Raw genomic sequence first — 21,578 nt, forward strand, 5'->3', positions numbered from 1 at the left:
TCTGGTAGTAGGCATTAGGAGTGATTTAAAATGGAATGACCATATAAAATTAATCGTCGGTAAAGCAGATGCCAGCCTGAGATTCATTGGTAGAATCCTAAAGAAATGCAGTCCGAAAACAAAGGAAGTAGGTTACATTACACTTGTTCGCCCACTGCTTGAATATTGCTCAGCAGTGTGGGATCCGTACCAGATAGGGTCGATAGAAGAGATAAAGAAGATTCGACGGAGAGCAGCGTGCTTCATTACAGGATCATTTGGTAATCGTGAAAGCATTACGGAGATGATAGATAAACTCCAGTGGAAGACTCTGCAAGAGAGACACTCAGTAGTTCGGTACGGACTGTTGTTGAGGTTTCGAGAAAATACGTTCATCGAGGAGTAAAGCAGTATATTGCTGCCTGCTACGTATATCTCGCGAAGAGACCACGAGAATAAAATCGGAGAGATTAGAGCTCACACAGAGGCATACCGAGAATCTTTCTTTCCACGAACAATACGAGACTGGAATAGAAGGGAGAACCGATAGAGGTACTCAAGGTACCCTCTGCCGCACACCTCAGGTGGCTTGCGGAGTATGGATGTAGATGTAGATGTAACCACACCCTGTGATGCGCACAGCTCATGTACGCCTGCCACGTGATTCACAGTGGTTGAGAGCATAGTGGGGGCTGTGTCAGTGTCAGTGGAACAGTGCAAAGGGGATGATGATATTGACAGCAGAGCAGAGGGTGTTCATTGTGGAAAGTTACATGACAACAAAGGCTGTAGAATTGGTGTGGTCAGTTTGTTTGAAGTTTAAAGGTGTCAAAGTGCCAGCAAATAGTGCCGTGCAATGCTTAGTCTGGAAACGGGGTCAGACAAGATCGGTAAAATAAATAAATAAATAAAAAATTAAAAAAATAATAATTTGAAGTGTGCCCACACATCAGAAAATGTGGCTGCAGTTCACAATAAAATGCTTCACAGCCCTACCAAATCAAACTGACACCCGCTGCAAGAGACCGGTATGTCACGTCAGTTGTGCGGACGAATGGTCAGACTGGCCCTACACCGTTCATCGCTACAGAGTGTCTGTTAGCTATGCATTAAAAACTAGCAGGATCGCCTCGGCACATTCAGTTTTGTGAACAGCTTGGACAGATCTGTTCTTTGTCTGATGGAGCCTGATTGCACACGAGTGGGTATGTCAACTCAATGAATCGCAGGGTCTGGGCGGCGGAGAATCTGCGTAACTTCCACGGAGCACCGTTGCACTACCAGATGCAGTGCAGTGTGTGCACGTTGCGTTATCGGTCCCATCTCCTTTCATCAGATGCTGACTTTGGCGCATTACGTTGCCAACATTTTGAACCACTTGTGGCAGCTTTAACAGAGGAGTGAACGACCTACATTTCTTCCAACAGGACGGAGCAACTGCCCGCAAAGGCGGCCAAACTTCGGAGCACTTGACATAATCTTTACGACTGACAGAGTTGTTAGCAGAGGTCGATCAGGTCGCAGCCCTAATTGGACACCGAGGTCACTTGATCTGTCAGTATGTGATTACTTTGTGAGGGGAGGCCTCAAGTCCAAGATCTCTTGTAACAACCCGCATAGTCTTCAAGAACAGCAGCAGACCATTTCAGATGAGACTGCAGCACTTCCAGCAGTCCAGCATTGATCTGCCTTCAGCAACTTGCTACCTAGTGTCCAAAAGTGCCAAGAGATGAATGGTGGTCACTTTCAACATCTGCTATAATGAAGTTAGCGCTTTATTTTCCATTTCCCTGATGCGTTTCTTTGTATCCTGTATCCAGGCTATTTTTATTTGCCTCTACCTGTACAACTGCCTATGTATCACTCCTGTGTGGATCACAAATTGCAAAGAGAAGATTGGAGTGATTATAGCATGTGCAGAGACAATTAAGCAGTCATTCATCCTGCACTCCATACGTGAATGAAATAGAATGGTTCAGTGGGAAGTACCATCTGTCACGCACTTTACAGTGGTGTTCAGTATGTGGATGATGTAGATGTAGTTGCAGCAAAATGTATTTTTAAGTCACCTTTTTGGTGGTATATGTTTAAATCTAATTTTATTATGGAGAATAAAAACAGCATATTCTATTATTTTGTCTGCAACCAGCTGTGTTTGCTATTCTCCTCCACCAGTGACCGTTGTCTTTGAAGCATCAAGGTTTCATCTTCAAACAATTTAGCTAGGTAATTGATGTCGCATACCTCCACAAATGTATTTGGTTATCATAAGCCAACATCTCGGCAACACACAGAAACACATCAGAGGATGCTGGGCATGTGTGCTCCAGACCGAACTCGTGTAGTAGCTCTGTCACATCTGTCACATATTATTATTATTATTATTATTATTATTATTATTATTATTATTATTATTTGGCCAACTCGGGTTCATGTGTAACAGCTGATTTATGACATTGTATAATTTTCTTTTTTTGGCTTCCAAATACGTTTGCATTCCTCTTCCTCTTCTTTCTTCTTTCCATGTCACACCTCTCTCCTTTAAGGTTTTCTTCTGGGAAAACCATTAAGATTTTGTAACTTTCCACTGAATTCATATCTGTCTACTGTGACTCGATCTGTTATCCCCAACTCCTGTCATATCATATAAACTAAGACATTTTGGTTTTTGGATATTTCTCAGAGGTTGAATATTTATTGTCAGTCAGTTGTTATACAGCCTTTTTAAGTGGCTATAAGTTGTAATCTTCTGCTTCCTCATTGTATCTATTTTATTCTCAGTTTTTTCATACACCACTTTGTTGCTTCTCAGTTTTCAAATCCCATTTTCGTACTCTGTACACAATTTGTTTTTCAATTATTCTTCTTTCTTTATTTCTTTCTTTCTTCTCCAAATTATTTAAATGTTTAGCTGTGCTTGTGGTGAGGTATCTTGAGTCAAACACATACTTGGTTTTAATCGCCACATTGTAATGCTTCAATTTTGTAGTAATGGCTAAGGATTTTTTAATTGTATGTGTTCTCTGTTAAGTTGAAAGACATCTCCATTTTTCTGGCTCTATTTATCTTGTCCACAGCATTTGGCTGGATTATTTCTCCCAAGTACTTAAATTCCCTAACTTTATTTTTTCTTCTCTGCTAAGATCGCTTAATCGTCAGCAAAATATAAGCAAGCAGTCAGTTTAAAGGTTCTCGCTAAATTTCCATTTTATTTATTCCTTCTTCTTTTGTTCTTTTTTCATTCTCAGACTACTTTCTCCAAATGCAGTTAAATAATAATGGAGACAGCCCAATCCTCTACCGCATTCCTTTTTTAATTTGGAAAGTTTTTGATGTTTCGTCTAAAAAATTAACTTTGGAAATTTATTCAGAGTTTGCTTAGTTAATGCCATTGTTTAATTGTTAGTGCTAGACATAATTAAGAAACACATGTTGATAATACATTAAAGTTTAAATTTTAAATGTTGTGCCAAGTGATACAGTTTTTACAACAAATGTGATTATAGATATTAAGAGCCAATAGAAGAAAGCATGTTGCAGATGTGCAGTTCGATTTTTATTAATGTTCATTCTGTCTCTCAGTTTATCTTCAGTGCCCCAAAGACATGAGATGTATACTGCCTAACTTATGGCAATGCAATAGGAAAAAATGGCAGAACACTACGTCTAGCCATGACATTCACACTTGCACTAAAATTCATTGAGCAGGGTGCAGGTAATGATTCAGGATTCCAAAGGGCAACACATTTTATGAATGAATAGTTCATACATTCTTCTGTAGAATGCACCTGTTCTTTCTTGGAAGAACCGAATATAAAATGAATTAAAAGCCTAACATCTCAAAATCGGAAAATGAAAAATAGTAAAAGTTCAAAAAACGTTTACTCACTTTACACACACACACACACACACACACACACACACACACACACACACACACACACACACACACACACACACACACACCACACAAACAAACACGTACGTTACGTTCATAATTTGTTTCTACTACTGTGTGGTTCTTGATAACATCAAATGGAATGTATGTGAAAATGTTTACAGTGCACACAGACACAGCTATACGAATTATTGAAGTCCTGACACAGTGCAACCCCTTCAAAAATGTAAGTCCAGTACACTTGTGAATGTTAAAGTTCACTGGCATAGTTTAGCTATTTCTAAGTGACGAAATTTTGTCTTCACGACTTATGCGAGGTCCTTCATAAATTTCTTAGTCTGGTTTTATTGGCCTGAAAGACTTCAGAGTTGGTACATATTCCATATTTGATCTGCCTTACACAATGCCGTTAATAATTTTGACTCTTGATGAAAACTGATACTAGATAACTTACTATGATATGATAAAAATGGAAACAAGTACAAATAACCCAAAACCTGCTACTCTGATCACCAGATGACACCAACGCCTCCAATATAGTGCCAGTGTAGACCCCCGTACCAAATTTGGTATTCTTTGCTGTTAATCCAGAGACTTTCTCAGTTACAACCAAATTTCAACAAGGCACTAATAACTCCTGACCTGTTGCTCATGAGACCATCGGACTCCGCCTTCTGACATGTTTAAACATCGTGAACACAACCCCCCTCCACCCCCACCCCCACCAGTCAAAATGATGGGACATCATGGGACGCAATTTCAATAATCATAACTTTTTTAACAATAATGGATAGTTGTGGTTGCTGGACCCTCCAAACTAATGGCCAAACAGAACTCATATCCCTACAGTATGTGCTACGACATTGTGAAAGTGGGCGCTGTCCTTGGGTCGGTGAGGGGACTCCCCTGTGTGGTTCTGTGTTTATGGTGGCAGTTAGCAATTGACTTCTAGTCACAGCTCAGTGTGGGAGAATCAGCTTTTAGACAGAGTGTGATGTGATAGCAACAAGCCTGTGGCAACACCGGTAGTTTGGTACCTGCCCCTTCTGTTTGTAGCTTGGCTGACCTGAAAATTGTCTCTCTGAATTCTCATAACATGTCTTCTTTTATCATCCTCTTTCTGTTAATGGATATGAAAAACACCTGTTAAATAAAATACAGGGTGTACATAAAGTTTGGGAACACTTTCAATTATTTATTGCACAAAAACTAAGCATTGTACAGATGTCATACATATTGCATTTTGAAGAGAAACTCTGAGAGGTTTTTTTTCCCTCTCCAAACATTCAATATGCGAACCGTGAGTGACCCGGCAGTCGTCAATATGGTAATCAAATTCTTGCCATACCCTTCCCAGCATGGTATCATCAACTGTGGCAGTCGCTTCCCGTATTCTCTCCCGGAGCTCTGCTACATCATGTGGTAGAGGCGGTACACACACCAGATCTTCAATGTGGCCCCACAGAAAAAAGTCACACGGAGTGAGATCTGGTGATCGGGGAGGGCATTTCGTGAAATAGCTGTCCTCTTCTGTAGCAAGGTCCATCCATCGATGTGGCAGCTCCGTGTTCAGGTACCCACGAACATCGTGATGACAATGGGGTGGAGCTCCATCCTGCTGAAAGCTGAACAGAGAGTCTGATTGCATTTGAGGCATCAGCCATTGCTGCAACATTTGCGAGTAGGAATATCCAGTGACAGTGCTCTCGGCGAAGAAGAATGGCCCGTGCATTTTTCGATGTGACAAGGCACAAAAAAAACATTTACCTTTGGGGCATTATGTTCAAATTCAATGCTTTTGTGTGGATGCTTTGTACCCCAGATTTGACAGTTATGCCTGTTCACTTTCCCATTAGTGTGAAAAGTGGCTTCATCGCTAAAAATTCAGTGATCAACAATGCCATCCCCATCCTCATTCAATTGTTGCAAGTGCGAACAAAACTCAAAATGCTTGTCTTTGTCGTCGTCATTGAGCTTCTGCACTAGCTCCAATCTGAATGGTTTCATAGACAGCTTCTGTTGCAGGACTTTCCACACTGTCATTCGAGCCACTTCGAGTTCGCAGAATGCACGATGTACTGATTTCTTATGAATGTCTCTCATATGCGCTCCACATTCACTCCAATCACACTGGGACGTCTGCTTCTCTCTGCCAGGCACAAGAAACCCCTTGTAACGAATTTGTTGTGCCAGTGGTAAATTGCCTTCCTTGTTGGTGGCTTGTTACCATACTTGGTTTTAAACATCCATTGAACAGCTGCAGCACAGTTGTTTTTGTCAAACTCCAACAAAGCTCACTCCACACCTGAACTCTCCACGTTTGCGACTAGCACTGACTACTGGCAAATTACCGGACTATGCTGTAGCGGTATACATGAAAAACAAACTTTCAGGGTTTCTCTCCAGATTGACATATGTATGATATCTGTAGAATGTTTGGTCCTTGTGCAATAAATAATTGAAGGTGTTCCTGAACTTTACGTACACCCTGTACATAACACTGCCACAGTTGATTTTTGGTCTCTTCACATTTATTGACACACAATGTTCCCTTCTTGTTCATCAGCATTGTAACATACAGAAGCTCCCATATTTTATAAATATCAGTAAGCTACATCGCTTAAAACCACATTATAAAATTTACTCTTGGCATATGATGTTTACATCTGGATTACATAGCAATGACTGTCTACTGGGCACTGACTACATAATATCTAAAAGCTCTCTTTCAGATAATTATTCACATTATGATAGGCAACTAAAGACCGATTAAAGACATGTTTGCCACACCTACTTACAGATGCTCATAATAAAGGGAATTACAGTATGTTGGAAAAACAGCTATGAAGCCTCATTTACACTGGGGCAGCATCTTGCGACATAGTGGCACACTATGTAAAAGTGGTATGCATTGTCTAGTAGCACGCTACAAAAGGTATCATCTTGCAGCCTATGCCAGGTTCATACATACCAAAGCAACAGAATCTGTGCCACACTGAGTAAGGCTTGCAGAAGAATGGGTGATCAAGTAATTGCAAAAGTAGTTGCTCATTGCACATGTAGCTAACAATAAAAATGAAAATCAAGAGAAAAGAAAAATATGGTGAAAGAGCAGAACATTCAAAGAAGAACAGTATGCTAAGAGATTTAGCAGCAGATGATGCTGCTGCATTTAGTAATTTTATGAGAATGTCCAATGAAGACTTTAATTATTTACTGCAGTTAACTACTACTCTTATTCTAAAGAAAAATAACAACTACCAAGACAGTATTTCACCAACTATCTGGCTAGCACATTGCAATTTCTAGCTGCAGGGGATTTGTGTAAGTCACTAATGTACTTACTTAGAGTATCATATTCTACTATGAATAGCGCGCCCCCCCCCCCCCCCCATGAACCATAGACTTTGCCGTAGGGGGGAGGGGGGGGGCATAGCATGCCTTGGCGATACAGATAGCTGTACCGTAGGTACAACCATGACGGAGGGTTATCTGTCAAGAGGCCAGACAAATGTGTGGTTTCTGAAAAGGGGCAGCAGCCTTTCTAGTAGTTCCAGGGGCAACGGTCTGGATGATTGACTGATCTGGCCTTGTAACACTAACCAAAACGGCCTTGCTGTGCTGGTACTGCGAACGGCTGAAAGCAAGGGGAAACTACAGCAGTAATTTTTCCTGAGGGCATGCAGCTTTACTGTATCGTTAAATGATGATGGCGTCCTCTTGGGTAAAATATTCCAGAGGTAAAATAGTCCCCCACTCGGATCTCTGGGCGGGGACTACTCGAGAGAATGTCATTATCAGGAGAAAGAAAACTGGCGTTCTACGGATCGGAGCATGGAATGTCAGATCCCTTAATCGGGGAGGTAGGTTAGAAAATTTAAAAATGGAAATGGATAGGTTGAAGTTAGATATAGTGGGAATTAGTGAAGTTCGGTGTCGGGAGGAACGAGACTTGTGGTCAGGTGAATACAGGGTTATAAATACAAAATCAAATAGGGGTAATGCAGGTGTAGGTTTAATAATGAATAAAAAATAGGAGTGTGGTTAGGCTACTACAAACAGCATAGTGAACACATTATTGTGGCCAAGATAGACACGAAGCCCACGCCTATCACAGTAGTACGAGTTTATATGCCAACTAGCTCTGCAGATGATTAAGAAATTGATGAAATGTATGATGAGATAAAAGAAATTATTTAGATAGTAAAGGTAGATGAAGATTTAATAGTCATGGGGGACTGGAATTCAATAGCAGTAAATGAAGCGGGCAAAGAGGAATACAAACGTCTCAAAAATGAGATCGACAGGAAGTGCAAAATGGCTAAGCAGGGATGGCTAGAGGACAAATGTAAGAATGTAGAGGCACATATCATTAGCGGAAAGATAGGTGCCATCTACAGGAAAATTAGAGACCTTTGGAGAAAGGAGAATCACTTGTACGAATATCCAGAGCTCAGATGGTAAACGAAAGCAGAAAGGTTGAAGGAGTATATATAGGGTATATAGAAGGGCGATGTACTTTGGGTAATATTATGGAAAAGGAAGGGGACGTGGATGAAGATGAAATGGGAGATACAATACTGCGTGAAGAGTTTGACAGACCACTGAAAGACCCCGGAAGTAGACAGCATTCCGTTAGAAGAAATACCCTCAGACTTCAAGAAGAATATAATAATTCCAATCCAAAAGAAAACAGGTGTTCACAGGTGTGAAAATTACTGAACCATCAAAGTCATGGCTGCAAAAATACTAACACGAATTCTTTACAGACGAATGGGATAAACTGGTAGAAGCCAACCTTGTGGAGGATCAGTTTGGATTCCATAGAAATGTTAGAACACGTGAGGCAATACTGAACCTATGACTCATCTTAGAAGATAAATTAAGGCAAGGCAAACCTAAATTACTACCATTTGTAGACTTAGAGAAAGCTTTTGACAATGTTGACTGGAATACTCTCTTTCAAAATCTGAAGGTGGCAGGGGTCAAATACATGGAGTGAAAGGCTATTTACAATTTGTACAGAAACCAGATGGCAGTTATGAGAGTTGAGGGACATGAAAGGGAAGCAGTGGTTGGGAAGGGAGTGAGACAGCATTGTAGCCTATCCCCAATGTTACGCAATCTGTACGTTGAGCAAGCAGTAAAGGAAAGAAAAGAAAGATTCAGAGTAGGAATTAAAATCCATGGTGAAGATTTAAAAACTTTTAGGTTTGCAGATGACTTTGTAATTCTGTCAGACACAGCAAAGGACATGGAAGAGCAGTTGAACAGAATGGACATTGTCTTGAAAAGAGGATATAAGATCAAAAGCAAAATGAGCATAATGGAATATAGTCGAATTAAATCAGGTGATGCTGAGGGAATTAGATTGGGAAATGAGACACTGAAAATAGTAGATCAGTGAAATAACTGATGATGGTCAAACTAGAGGGGACATAAAATGTGGACTGGCTGTGGCAAGGAAATTGTTTCTGAAGAAGAGAAATTTGTTATTATCGAGTGTAGATTTACATGTCAGGAAGTCTTTTCTGAAAGTATTTGTGTGGAGTGTAGCTGTGTGTGGAAGTGAAACATGGACGATAAATAGTTTAGACTAGAAGAGAACAGAAGCTTTCAAAATGTCGTGCTACAGAAGAATGCTGAGAATTACAGAAGAATGCTGAGAATTAGATGGTCGATCACGTACCTGATGAGGAGGTACAGAATGGAAATGGGGGGAAGAGGAATTTGTGGTGCAAAGTGAGTAGAAGAAGGGATCAGTTGGTAGGGCATGTTCTGAGGCATCTAGGGATCACCAATTTAATATTGGAGGGCAGCGTGGAGGGTAAAAATCGTAGAGGGAGACCAAGAGATGACTACACTAAGCAGATTGAGAAGGATGTAGGTGTAGGGGTAGGTACTGGGAGATGAAGAAACTTGCACAGGATAGAGTAGCATGGAGAGCTGCATCAAACTGGTCTCTGGACTGAAGACAACAATAATGACGACGATTCTATTATTTCCCTCATAGTGCCAGAAGTATGTGAACCTACTTCATAAGTGTTACAGAATTATATAAAGCATAAGCAAGCAATATGCATTACTAGCTTCATTAAAAAAAGAAAAAATAATTTCATTTTCTTACAATGAAACTAACTTACAAGCCAAATTAAGAATAATTATTACAGAATATTCCCTTTATCTATGTAAAAATTATTGCTTAAGTAACAAATATTGCTGGAGCACTTCTTTGTTGGCACGAACTTCAATGAATTCATCAATCTCATTGTACATACAAACAATTTGATAGTTATCTTCAGGGGGACAGTTATTGCAACAATGGATTCTGATTTGAGTAGTAGTGTCATGTTGGTATGACTTTGTTTTTTGAATTAACCCAATGCCAATTTGAACAACCCATTTCCAAAGAAGCATTTCACATACGGTTGGGAATAGGAGGGCAAGACATCAAGAGGTTTCAATTCTGAAGTAAGTCCATCCAGAATAACAGCAAACTCTGTATTTCCTTGTCTCAATTTGTCTTTCACAGAATTTTGCAAATGACTGCTAAACTGATCTAGCACAAGAAGAGAACTGTTTTTCGGTAAAGCACATTTCCTTCTCCCACACACTCCGTTAATCCATAATTTCATACCAGCCTCATCCATCCAACCCTAGTCACGTATGTGAGCAACAATACCTGGCGGTATTTCAGAAGCTTTTGGCATTGTTTGTGCTTGAAAATAATCATTGAATTAAGTTTAGTACCTTCAGCACAACACGAAAGGACAGCAGTGTAGCTTTTAGCAACTTTAATTGCGACAGTTCAGTCTCTCGGCACATCAGATATTGGAGGAGTTTCATCCATATTTGCTATTTGGCTTAGTTCCACACTAGTTTTCTTCCGATGTCAAATAATAAAGCGATGGAAAAATAATATATTCTCTTCATACTCTTGTGGCATTTTCTGACATTTAGATTTTGGTTCACGTGACACTTCAAAAACCTGTAGCAGCAACCAGCTCCATCCTTAAAGTCTAAGTTCCGCTGTAGCGCTAACTTACGAGCATGTATTTGAATCATTTTTGTATTAATTCCAGTGCCACTTTGATGGTGTCCACGAATCCATTTCAGTACGTCATCTTATACTTTTGGCGATTTTGCATTTAGTCCTCTATTTGCACACTCAGACTTCCTCTTTTTTTACTAGTCTGCCAGTTGTGAATTGGGCTTTTTCTGTCGGTAGAGGGCTGGAAGGCTGTTCATCTGCTCTGTTCTTCTACATATGCTATTAATTTCAATTGTAACCTGCCCCATACAAATATCTTTTATTTATTTATTTATTTATTTATTTTCTGTTACGAAACTAGCTACTAACAAAAATATTGCACTGTTACTGATAACACAAATCACTTTCAATTCAATCACACAATTGGTCTGATAGTCCATATGCTCTTACTTTGTTCATTCGTAACAGAAATAAATAAATAAATAAATAAAAGATATTTGTATGGGGCAGGCTACAATTGAGAGTACGCGAAGGAACTTGCCCCCCTTCTTGCAGCGGTGTACCGTAGGTCTCTAGAAGAGCATAGCGTTCCAAAGGATTGGAAAAGGGCCCAGGTCATCACCGTTTTCAAGAAGGGACGTCGAACAGATGTGCAGAACTATAGACCTATATCTCTAACGTCGATCAGTTGTAGAATTTTGGAACATGTATTATGTTCGAGTATAATGACTTTTCTGGAGACTAGAAATCTACTCTGTAGGAATCAGCACGGGTTTCGAAAAAGACGGTCGTGTGAAACCCAGCTCGCGCTATTCGTCCACGAGACTCAGAGGGCCATAGACACGGATTCACAGGTAGATGCCGTGTTTCTTGACTTCTGCAAGGTGTTCGATACAGTTCCCCACAGTCGTTTAATGAACAAAGTAAGAGCATATGGACTATCAGACCAATTGTGTGATTGGATTGAAGAGTTCCTAGATAGCAGAACGCAGTATGTCATTCTCAATGGCGAGAGAGGTGTCTTCCGAAGTAAGAGTGATTTCAGGTGTGCCGCAGGGGAGTGTCGTAGGACCGTTGCTATTCACAATATACATAAATGACCTTGTGGATGACATCGGAAGTTCACTGAGGCTTTTTGCGGATGATGCTGTGGTATATCGAGATGTTGTAACAGTGGAAAATTGTACTGAAATGCAGGAGGATCTGCAGCGAATTGACGCACGGTGCAGGGAATGGCAATTGAATCTCCATGTAGACAAGTTTAATGTGCTGCGAATACATAGAAAGATAAATCCCATATCATTTAGCTACAAAATATCAGGTCAGCAACTGGAAGCAGTTAATTCCATAAATTATCTGGGAGTACGCATTAGGAGTGATTTAAAATGGAATGATCATATAAAGTTAGTTGTTGGTAAAGCAGATGCCAGACAGATTGATTGCAAGAATCCTAAGGAATTGCAATCTGAAAACAAAGGAAGTAGGTTACAGTACGCTTGTTCACCCACTGCTCGAATACTGCTCATCAGTGTGGGATCCGTACCAGATAGGGTTGATAGAAGAGATAGAGAAGATCCAACGGAGAGCAGTGCGCTTTGTTACAGGATCATTTAGTAATCGTGAAAGCGTTACGGAGATGAGAGATAAACTCCAGTGGAAGACTCTGCAGGAGAGACGCTCAGTAGCTCGGTACAGGCTTTTGTTAAAGTTTCGAGATCATACCTTCACCGAGGAGTCGAGCAGTATATTGCTCACTCCTACGTATATCTCGTGAAGAGACCGTGAGGATAAAATCAGAGAGATTAGAGCCCACACAGAGGCATACCGACAGTCCTTCTTCCCATGAACAATACGAGACTGGAATAGAAGGGAGAACTGACAGAGGTACTCAAGGTACCCTCTGCCACACACCGTCAGGTGGCTTGCGGAGTATGAATGTAGGTGTAGATGTAGAAATTCAGCAGCACTGCAGACTGCAGTGATGCATCATGGGCTAGCCACTATTCTGGATTTGTGATAGCAGGGAGGGCAGGAGGGAGACAGTGTCGGCAAGCTTGTGAGTCCCTGCAACTCACATCAGTGCACTGCTGCTGCCAGTTGAATTCAGAGTTGCCAGATAGAGTGAGTTTCTCGCAGTGTGAAATATTTGGCCATTTTTAACACTTGTGGAAATTTTAAATCAAACACTGGTCATTTTTATGTTAATTTTGAGTATAAGAGACAACTGAATTTTGGAGGCAATTTTTCAAAGAAAGAAGTGCATCTAGCAGTCCGTAAAATTCAGTAGTTAGTGTTGGAGCACTTCATCACCAACATTTAGTGCAGTGTCTTCTGTGTCATCATTCTGAAAAAAGGGGAAAAAGATGATTATGCTTTACTTTTCTGATTCCAAATGTTACCGAAGAATGGAAGAATGGTGCCAGAATTTTGAATTGAAATGGAACTTCCCTCAGTGTACAGGATTGATAGGTGGCAAACAAGTAGAAATAATGTGTCCTTCCAAGATTGGAAGTGAATGCATTAACTAAAAAAAATTTAGCGCTATGCTTATGGCAATTGTAGAAACAAATTATTGCTTTCAGTATGTACATGTTGGATGCCAGGACCTCATATCCGATAGAGGAGTTTTGAAGAATACTTCCATAAAGCATTAACTGACAGTAAATTAAAAACTCTTCCCAGAGAATCTCTCCCATTGTTTTAATAGCAGATGTAATGTTAAGGTTGACAATGAATACCTTGAAACCATATCCTGGAAAATTGCTGAAGCCACAGGCAACAATATTTAATTACCAACTTTCTTGAGGGAGACATATTGTTGAAAATGCATTTGGAATATTTTCCTCTGTTTTAATAGTTTTGGGAAGCATGTGTTGCTTGAAGTAGAGAAAGCTGGAAAACTAACAAAAGCTTGTACAATCTACACAATTTTTTAAGGCAGAGTGCAACTTCAAGAATAATTTATTTGCCTCCACTGAGTTTTGATACAGAAGACTTGGATAATAGTGCAACTATACTTGGGAACTGGAGAGTCTCTAGTTACATGGTATACAGATTTAAGCAATTTAGCAAAGATACCTTGAAGAGCTTCCAGTGATACACAGCTAGTACAACAAGAGCTCAAGGAATATTTTATACCACCACAAGGAAAGGTTGAATGGCAATATATATCAATAATATCAGAGTGATGTATATTAATTTACATAAATATGAATATAATAGAGGGAAACATTGCACGTGGGAAAAATATATCTAAAAACAAAGATGATGTGACCTTCCAAATGAAAGTGCTGGCAGGTCGATAGACACACAAACAAACACAAACATACACACAAAATTCAAGCTTTCGCAACAAACGGTTGCTTCATCAGGAAAGAGGGAAGGAGAGGGAAAGGCGAAAGGATGTGGGTTTTAAGGGAGAGGGTAAAGAGTCATTCCAATCCCGGGAGCGGAAAGACTTACCTTAGGGGGAAAAAAGGAGGACAGGTATACACTCGTGCGCGCGCGCGCACACGCACACACACACACACACACACACACACACACACACACACACACAAGCAGACATTTGTAAAGGCAAAGAGTTTGGGCAGAGATATCAGTACTTCCGCCTTGACTCACATCTCTGCCCAAACTCTTTGCCTTTACAAATGTCTGCTTTTTTGTGTGTGTGTGTGTGTGTGTGTGTGTGTGTGTGTGTGTGTGTGTGTGTGGGCGCGCGCGCGCACGAGTGTATACCTGTCCTCCTTTTTTCCCCCTAAGGTAAGTCTTTCCGCTCCCAGGATTGGAATGACTCCTTACCCTCTCCCTTAAAACCCACATCCTTTCGTCTTTCCCTCTCCTTCCCTCTTTCCTGATGAAGCATTCGTTGGTTGTGAAAGCTTGAATTTTGTGTGTATGTTTGTGTTTGTTTGTGTGTCTATCGAACTGCCAGCACTTTCATTTAGTAAGTCACATCATCTTTGTGTTTAGATATAATTTACATAAATAAATAGGTATGCCAGTGGACTCAAACTTTTTAGTTACTTTGCTCGGAAATAACTTGTTTGTGTGATCTATTGTAGTAGAATGAACTTTCAAACTACTATTAGTTTTTTTTCCATCTATTGGTCGTATACTTATTCGAATGCACATGATAGAAGGTGTTATATGTAACCTGTTGATAACAACAAATTAAAAAAAAAGATTTTCCATAAACAAAATAAATTTCCCAACTCACAGATATACTTATTGATAATTTTGTGACCATCGATTGGTGTACTTCCGTAGTCTGCACATGTATCCTTAATATTATAAAATATGTATAGTTAGTGAAATATTGAGCCATGTAGCAATTAAGCTGGCCTTCCTGGACATGGTCCTGTCATGTCAAAAATGAATTTTTAACGATTCATATGTGAACCATTTCCTGTCAGTCATATTAGGTGTCGAGCCACTTCTTTTATTGGTAGTGTTCTCGATAAAATGTACTTCACAGATCCTTTAACTTCTTCTTTACAGTGCTCATGTCAATTGCACACTTTATTCTGAGGTTCTGTATAAGATCTCTTTTTATTTGGGTATTTTTATAGTTGTTTCACACATGTACCACTGCACCTCAGATTGCCAGTAGTCCTCAGTAAATTTGAGTACTTTCAGTCAGAACAGTCTGTGTTTCAAATTTAGTGATGCTGCACAGGAATCCACGGAACACAGGAGCTAGCTGCAACACACTGCAACAGCTTGCGACATGATGCACATTGTTGCTTTTGTCACAAGACTAGTGTGACACTGTAGCTTGCGGTACGTAGTGTTCCGTACCACAATGTTGCAAGATGTTGCCCCTAGTGTAAGTGAGGCTTTACATTTCAAATATTAATACAAAAGTCAGGAAAATTTCACTGAATGGAGACACGATAGGCAGTGATATAAGTTTGGTTAACAAACAGCAGTATAATTAGAAAATGGCAAAATTGTGTGTGCTATTTTATAGGAGTGCACATCATTGTGAAATGGGATTCCCTAAATTTGCTAAGAATTCTCAGTAAAGTGAAATTGCCTAATTGGAATAATTAATAAACCAATAGGTTATTTTAGTGACCATTGCCATTTTTGGAAACAGAAAAATCAGCTTACAAAGCTATGGTACTGAATTACATAATTCGATTTTAAGATTGGAACAGTAACTTTTGATATACAAAGTTTTTGGAAGTAGTAAAACTTTAGGTTGTTGAAAAGCGGAGAACAAGAAGAGCTTTTAAATCAGCTGCAACAATTCAGAAGAGACCTTTTTGCAACATTGAGAATTTATATATGTATGGTGTACATGTATTTCTTTAACCCATTACTGGCCAAAACTCTATCGGATCATTTTTTCCAAACGTTTATGCATAAATACATTACATTGAGTGATTAATTGAATAAAAAGTTGTTTTGAAAATTTTCAGTTTATTAGAACAAAAACTACAGTCCGTCCCATTTTTGGGACATTGGCCAAATGCGCTATCCAAATTCACAACCTTACTCTCCATGCATAATATTGTAAGAAACAACACAAACAATAAATAAAGAATGTTTTAATATTATTGAATGTCTATTCAGTATGAAATGAAGCAAAACACTGTCGTGTACACCAACGTTGCAACCCCCCGCCCCCCCTTGCAATAAGCACATCTCTTCTGTGTTTTACTTGACACAATGAAATGATTTCCTGGATCTAGTCGTACATCTGCGCTCACCCATCCTCCAATCAATTTGCTTCCTTGTGGTCCCCTGCGTTTTGGTACTGATCATGTTTTCTTTGATGGGTAAAACATCACTATTCTCTGTCGGACATCCAAAAGTGAGAGCTTCTCTCTAAAGTACCGTCTACATCTTGTACAACAGCCTCATTGTTCAACAATTTTTGTCAATGTCTTCTTCATCTGTTATTACATCTGCATCAGGTGGAATAATCGCCAATTCTACATCATCATCGTCATCGTCACTCTCTTGATGGTTCGCTAGTTCTGCTAGAATTTCTTCAAGTGTACGTCCACGCGGCATATTTTTATCCTGTTGGAATCTTAAAATTCCAATAGAACATGAAAAAACAATCACATATAAAGAAAGTAAAATGCAATTCTTCTCTGTATAATACGTGTATACAAGAATAGGGCACATTAACAATAAATGATAGTGTAACATGCCATTGTCCCATTATTGGGACGCATAAAATATATCGATATTGCACTTACTTGAAAAAATCTGAGGTATACTTAATCTTACATGGACATCCATATTTTCATAACAAACACGCCCAGACTACTAAATCACAGCTCATTGTCGTCCAGGAACTACCAGCAGACATACAGTGCTGCCAAGTACGAGAACAAAAAATCGGCAAGTTTATAATTTTCCTGACGTGAAGCACTTATAAAAAAGTTATTTATTTTACATTTACAGGCATTATAGCAGTTAGTTGATCCTACAAGTGTAACAATAAAGGCTAAAAACTCCATTGCTTACGTAGAAATAAGTAAAATTTACGTGTTCCAAAAAAGGAACAATGACCAGTAATGGGTTAAAGACTGTACGATTATCATCAGTTATTCATAAATTATCCTGCAATAATAAATTTTTATGAAAGCCTTTTCGAATGTAGTTATTTTGTGTGTGTGTGTGTGTGTGTGTGTGTGTGTGTGTGTGTGTGTGTGTGTCGCAGGATGGATCAGTATTCGGGGATAAGCCAGGAACAACGATTCGTAGCAAAAAAACTCTGGTGAACATACATACCTTAAGACCTGCACTGATTAGCCAAAACATTATGGCCATTGCCCATCGCAACACTGGATGCTGCCTGGTGGTGTTGTGGGCATGTGACGCAGCAACAAAAGTGTGTAAGCGGAGCAGACACAGGCAGTGGGTCACCCTAGTGAGGATATGGGCTGCAAATGGGGAAATCCATTGAGATAAGCGACTTTGACAGAGGCAAGTTTATTATTATACAGAGCCTAGAACGCATATCTCAAAAGTGCCGAAGCTGGTCGAATGTCGACATGTTGCCGTCTTGAGCATCTATGGGAAGAGGTAGGAGGACAGTGAAACTACTACCAGGCACTGAATGGTTGGATGTCCACGACTCTGTACAGAATGTGGGGTTGGAAGCTGATCTGCTCTGTAAAGTAGAATAGACGGTGGTATCCCTGCTGAAAGAGCACAAAAGCTGGTACACACACAAGTGTTTCGGAGCACACCGTTCATCGTACAGGGTCGAACGTTGAGCTCCACGGCAGACCACCCCTACGTGTTCGCATGTTGACCCGGCCACTTTGTCAGCAATTGGCACTGAACCATTGGGAGTCGACTGTCGGATCAGTGGAAATGTCAGCTCTTCAGGTGAATCACATTTTTTTTATACCCTATGTTGCCGGTCATCTCCACAAATGCCATCATCGAGGAGAACGGCAGCTGGAAACGTGCAGTGCATCGAGGATGCAGTATTATGCTCTGGGAGACTTTCTCCTGCACATGCATATGACCTGTGGTAGAAATTGAAGACACACTGACACTTACGAACCACCTGCATCCCAACATGCCAGATGTCTTCCCCCATGGCGATGCCATCATTCAGCACTATAATTGTCCTGTCCCGGAGCTGCAACCGTGCTACAGTAGTTTGCGATGCTTTATAGTGAACTTGTGTTGATGTCTCGGTGACCAGATTCGCCCGATGTAAATCCTACGGAACCCATCTGTGTTGCTATCGGGCATCATTACCGCGTAAGCAAATCGGCGACCCATTGTGTACGCAAATTACGTGATCTGTGCGTAAACGTGTAATGCCAGATACCTCCACAAACCTGCCAACAAACTGTTGGGTCTCTGATATGCAGAATCAGTGATTTATTTGATTCCAAGGATGGACAAACAAACTATTAAGCAGGTAGTCATAAAGTTTTGGCTCATCAATGTATGAGCACTCCTTCAGTAGAAGAGATTTGTTTCGTAGTAGCAAGGATGCACATGTGCTCAGAGCTCTACGGTATGCATTTTGGAGCCCTTGTTTATTGGACTTTTCTGCTTCGAATCATCATTCTTTTCATATCCCTGAGTATTGACAGTTCCTCCTGGTACACCACGTACGTATTACTAACAAAAAAGAAAAAATATTGTCATCGAGAGTGTTACAAGAACAAGTAGGATAGCTGGACATTGCTCTGTGATAGGCAGTGCCAGTAGTATGGATCCTGCTTCTTGTGACTTCATTCAACTGCTATAGCCAATTTTATCAAAAGCGTTTTTCAGTTTCTTGTCGACCCAGCAATTCCTCATTCTGTCAGGTGTCAACTCTCCTCCTCGACCTGAAATGACTGTGTCTCACTGTACAGGGTGAAGGAGGTGGACTGGATCCCGTACCTTACGACGCGCCTGGTGGACGACGCGGCGTCGCACCTGCGCCTCTTCCGGCAGGCGCGTGGCAAAGCCAAGCAGCAGCAGCAGCCGCCACCGCCGTCTGGCGTGGGCTCGGAGCCGGTGTCGCTGACGTCACTGCCCGGTGGCGGTGGCGGTGGCGACGCGGCCTCTAAATCTGGGGGCGCCTCGCCGGTGTGTGAACACCTTTCGGTACAACAGCTTGACCTCTCGTACAAAACTGTTGTTAAATGAAGGCAGCATCTTCCCCCAGGAGCTGAATTTACTTAAAACTCTTACGAATTTGCTTAAAACTATTACGAATTACACAACTACAGTAAAAACCCCCTTTTTACACTTTTCACTTTCCAGCAGACTGATCCAAAAAAGTGTAAATTTCAGGAAAGCGTAGGGAAAGCAACAAACGAAAATGAATAATTACTTTTACTGCCATACTCTTTGAATTGTTAATGACAATATTATGGAAAGGATAGATTGCTGTTCGCCATGTAGCAGAGGTGTTGAGTCAGAGACAGGCACTACAAAATGACTATTAAACATGTACGAGAGTGGTCCCATAAGTACTCAACCCAACAGATAAAACACGGAAATTTTGGAAAAAAAAAAGTATTCATTTTTCAGCATAATCTCCTTTCAGCTCTGTACACTTTTCCCAGTAATTTTCAATAAGTTCAATACCCTTTTTATAATGAAAACTGCCTAACTCCTCAAAATAGCCATTAACTACTGACATCACTTTTTATGTCTTCATTTGTTGAAAATCTTTGACCACCAAGTCATTTTTTCCAAGATTGGGAATAGAAGATAATCTGAGGGGGCCAAATCTGGTAAATAGGGCGCATGAGTTAGCAATTCAAACTTTAATTAATTAATTTTGGCCATTGCTAGCATTGAGCTTGTGCATTGTCCTGAAGAAACAACACATTTTTTTTGCTTGCTTTCTTCATCCAAATGTTGCATTAAGTTCAGATAATACTCGCTGTTGATATTTTATTCTTTTTTGAGGTAGTCAATGAAAATTATCCCAAGCGCATCTCAAAAAACTGACGCCGTGACATGGCCTGCAGATGAAACTGTCTTCACTTTTTTTGGAGTCTGTTCTCCAATTTGTGTCTATAGTTTTGATTGTTCTTTTGTCTCGGGGTGGACCCACGCTTCATCCACAGATATGAAACGGCGCAAAAAAATCGGCTTTGTTGCTGCGAAACTTCACTAAATAGTCAATTGAAACATCTTCACAACACGTGGTTTTGCTCGAGTGTGAAGAGACCTTGCACACAGTTTTCTCACGTCCAGATTTTCGGATAATATGCGATGTACCACAATTTTTGAAATGCCTACTATGTCTGCTAGCTCACACACTTTGTCGACGATCATCAAGCGGATTTTCTTCACCGTTTCTCGGGTCATCACCTCATTTGGTCAACCACTGCGGTACTCGTCTTGGCAGCTCGTACGGCCTCATTTAAACTCGGCTACCCAATATTTTACTGTTGTCACCGAAGGAGCAGACTCTCCCAAAGTATAATCTAGCTCACCTTTAATATTGGTTGTGCTGAGGCCTTAAAAAATTGTATAACATGATGATGACCAGTTTTCTGCATTTTCACAAGTCCACTCACAACGTTCGCTATTGATGGCTACCAAACAAATAATAAACAATGTGGCATCTTCAGACATGGAAGACATGCTTCATAGATTGTATACCTTCTAATCCAGAGATATTTTTCAGAAATGACTGCCCCCCCCCCCCCCCCCCCCCCCCCACACACACACACACACACACACACACACACACACACACACACACACACACACACACATTTCTTACACAGCGCTGACAAAACAGTACTACATACTTCTGGACAAGACGCGGTTCAGCGTCACATATACGAGGGTCCCTCCAAAAGAATTGCACACTATTTGTTTTTTTTTTTAAATCTTATCTTTCATACTACATATTTGAAAGTTTTACAGTGTGTAGATACATCCTTTAGTAACAATATTTTCATTTCTCCACATAATTTCCATCCCTCTCAACTGCCTTACGCCATCTTGGAACCAACGTCTGTATACCCGCATGGTAAAATTCTCGACAAACTTGTTGGAGCCACTGTTTGGCAGCGTGCACAAGGGAGTCATTATCTTCAAACCTTGTTCCATGAAGAGTGTCTTTCAGTTTCCCAAAGAGGTGATAGTCACATGGAGCCAGGTCAGGACTGTATGGTGGGTGTTTCAGTGTTGTCCATCCGAGTTTTGTGATCGCTTCCACGGTTTTTTGACTGACATGTGGCCGTGCATTGTCGTGAAATGGCAAAA

The 21,578-nt window shown here is 40.4% G+C and overlaps 1 protein-coding gene across 3 annotated transcripts in view; it reads left to right on the top strand.

Moving 5' to 3' along the window:
- The window catches only part of LOC126426732 (sorting nexin-13-like), a 399,890-nt gene that overhangs the window by 73,238 nt on the left and 305,074 nt on the right, over positions 1-21,578 (top strand). For 2 of the 3 annotated variants that reach the window (XM_050088694.1, XM_050088696.1), the window contains exon 5: positions 19,217-19,451. In XM_050088694.1, the coding sequence (XP_049944651.1) occupies positions 19,217-19,451 (235 nt within the window). The remainder of the gene's footprint in view (positions 1-19,216; positions 19,452-21,578) is intronic. The other variant, XM_050088695.1, reaches the window with a different exon arrangement.

Source organism: Schistocerca serialis, chromosome 11, assembly GCF_023864345.2.
Source record: "Schistocerca serialis cubense isolate TAMUIC-IGC-003099 chromosome 11, iqSchSeri2.2, whole genome shotgun sequence".
Classification (NCBI taxonomy): domain Eukaryota; kingdom Metazoa; phylum Arthropoda; class Insecta; order Orthoptera; family Acrididae; genus Schistocerca; species Schistocerca serialis.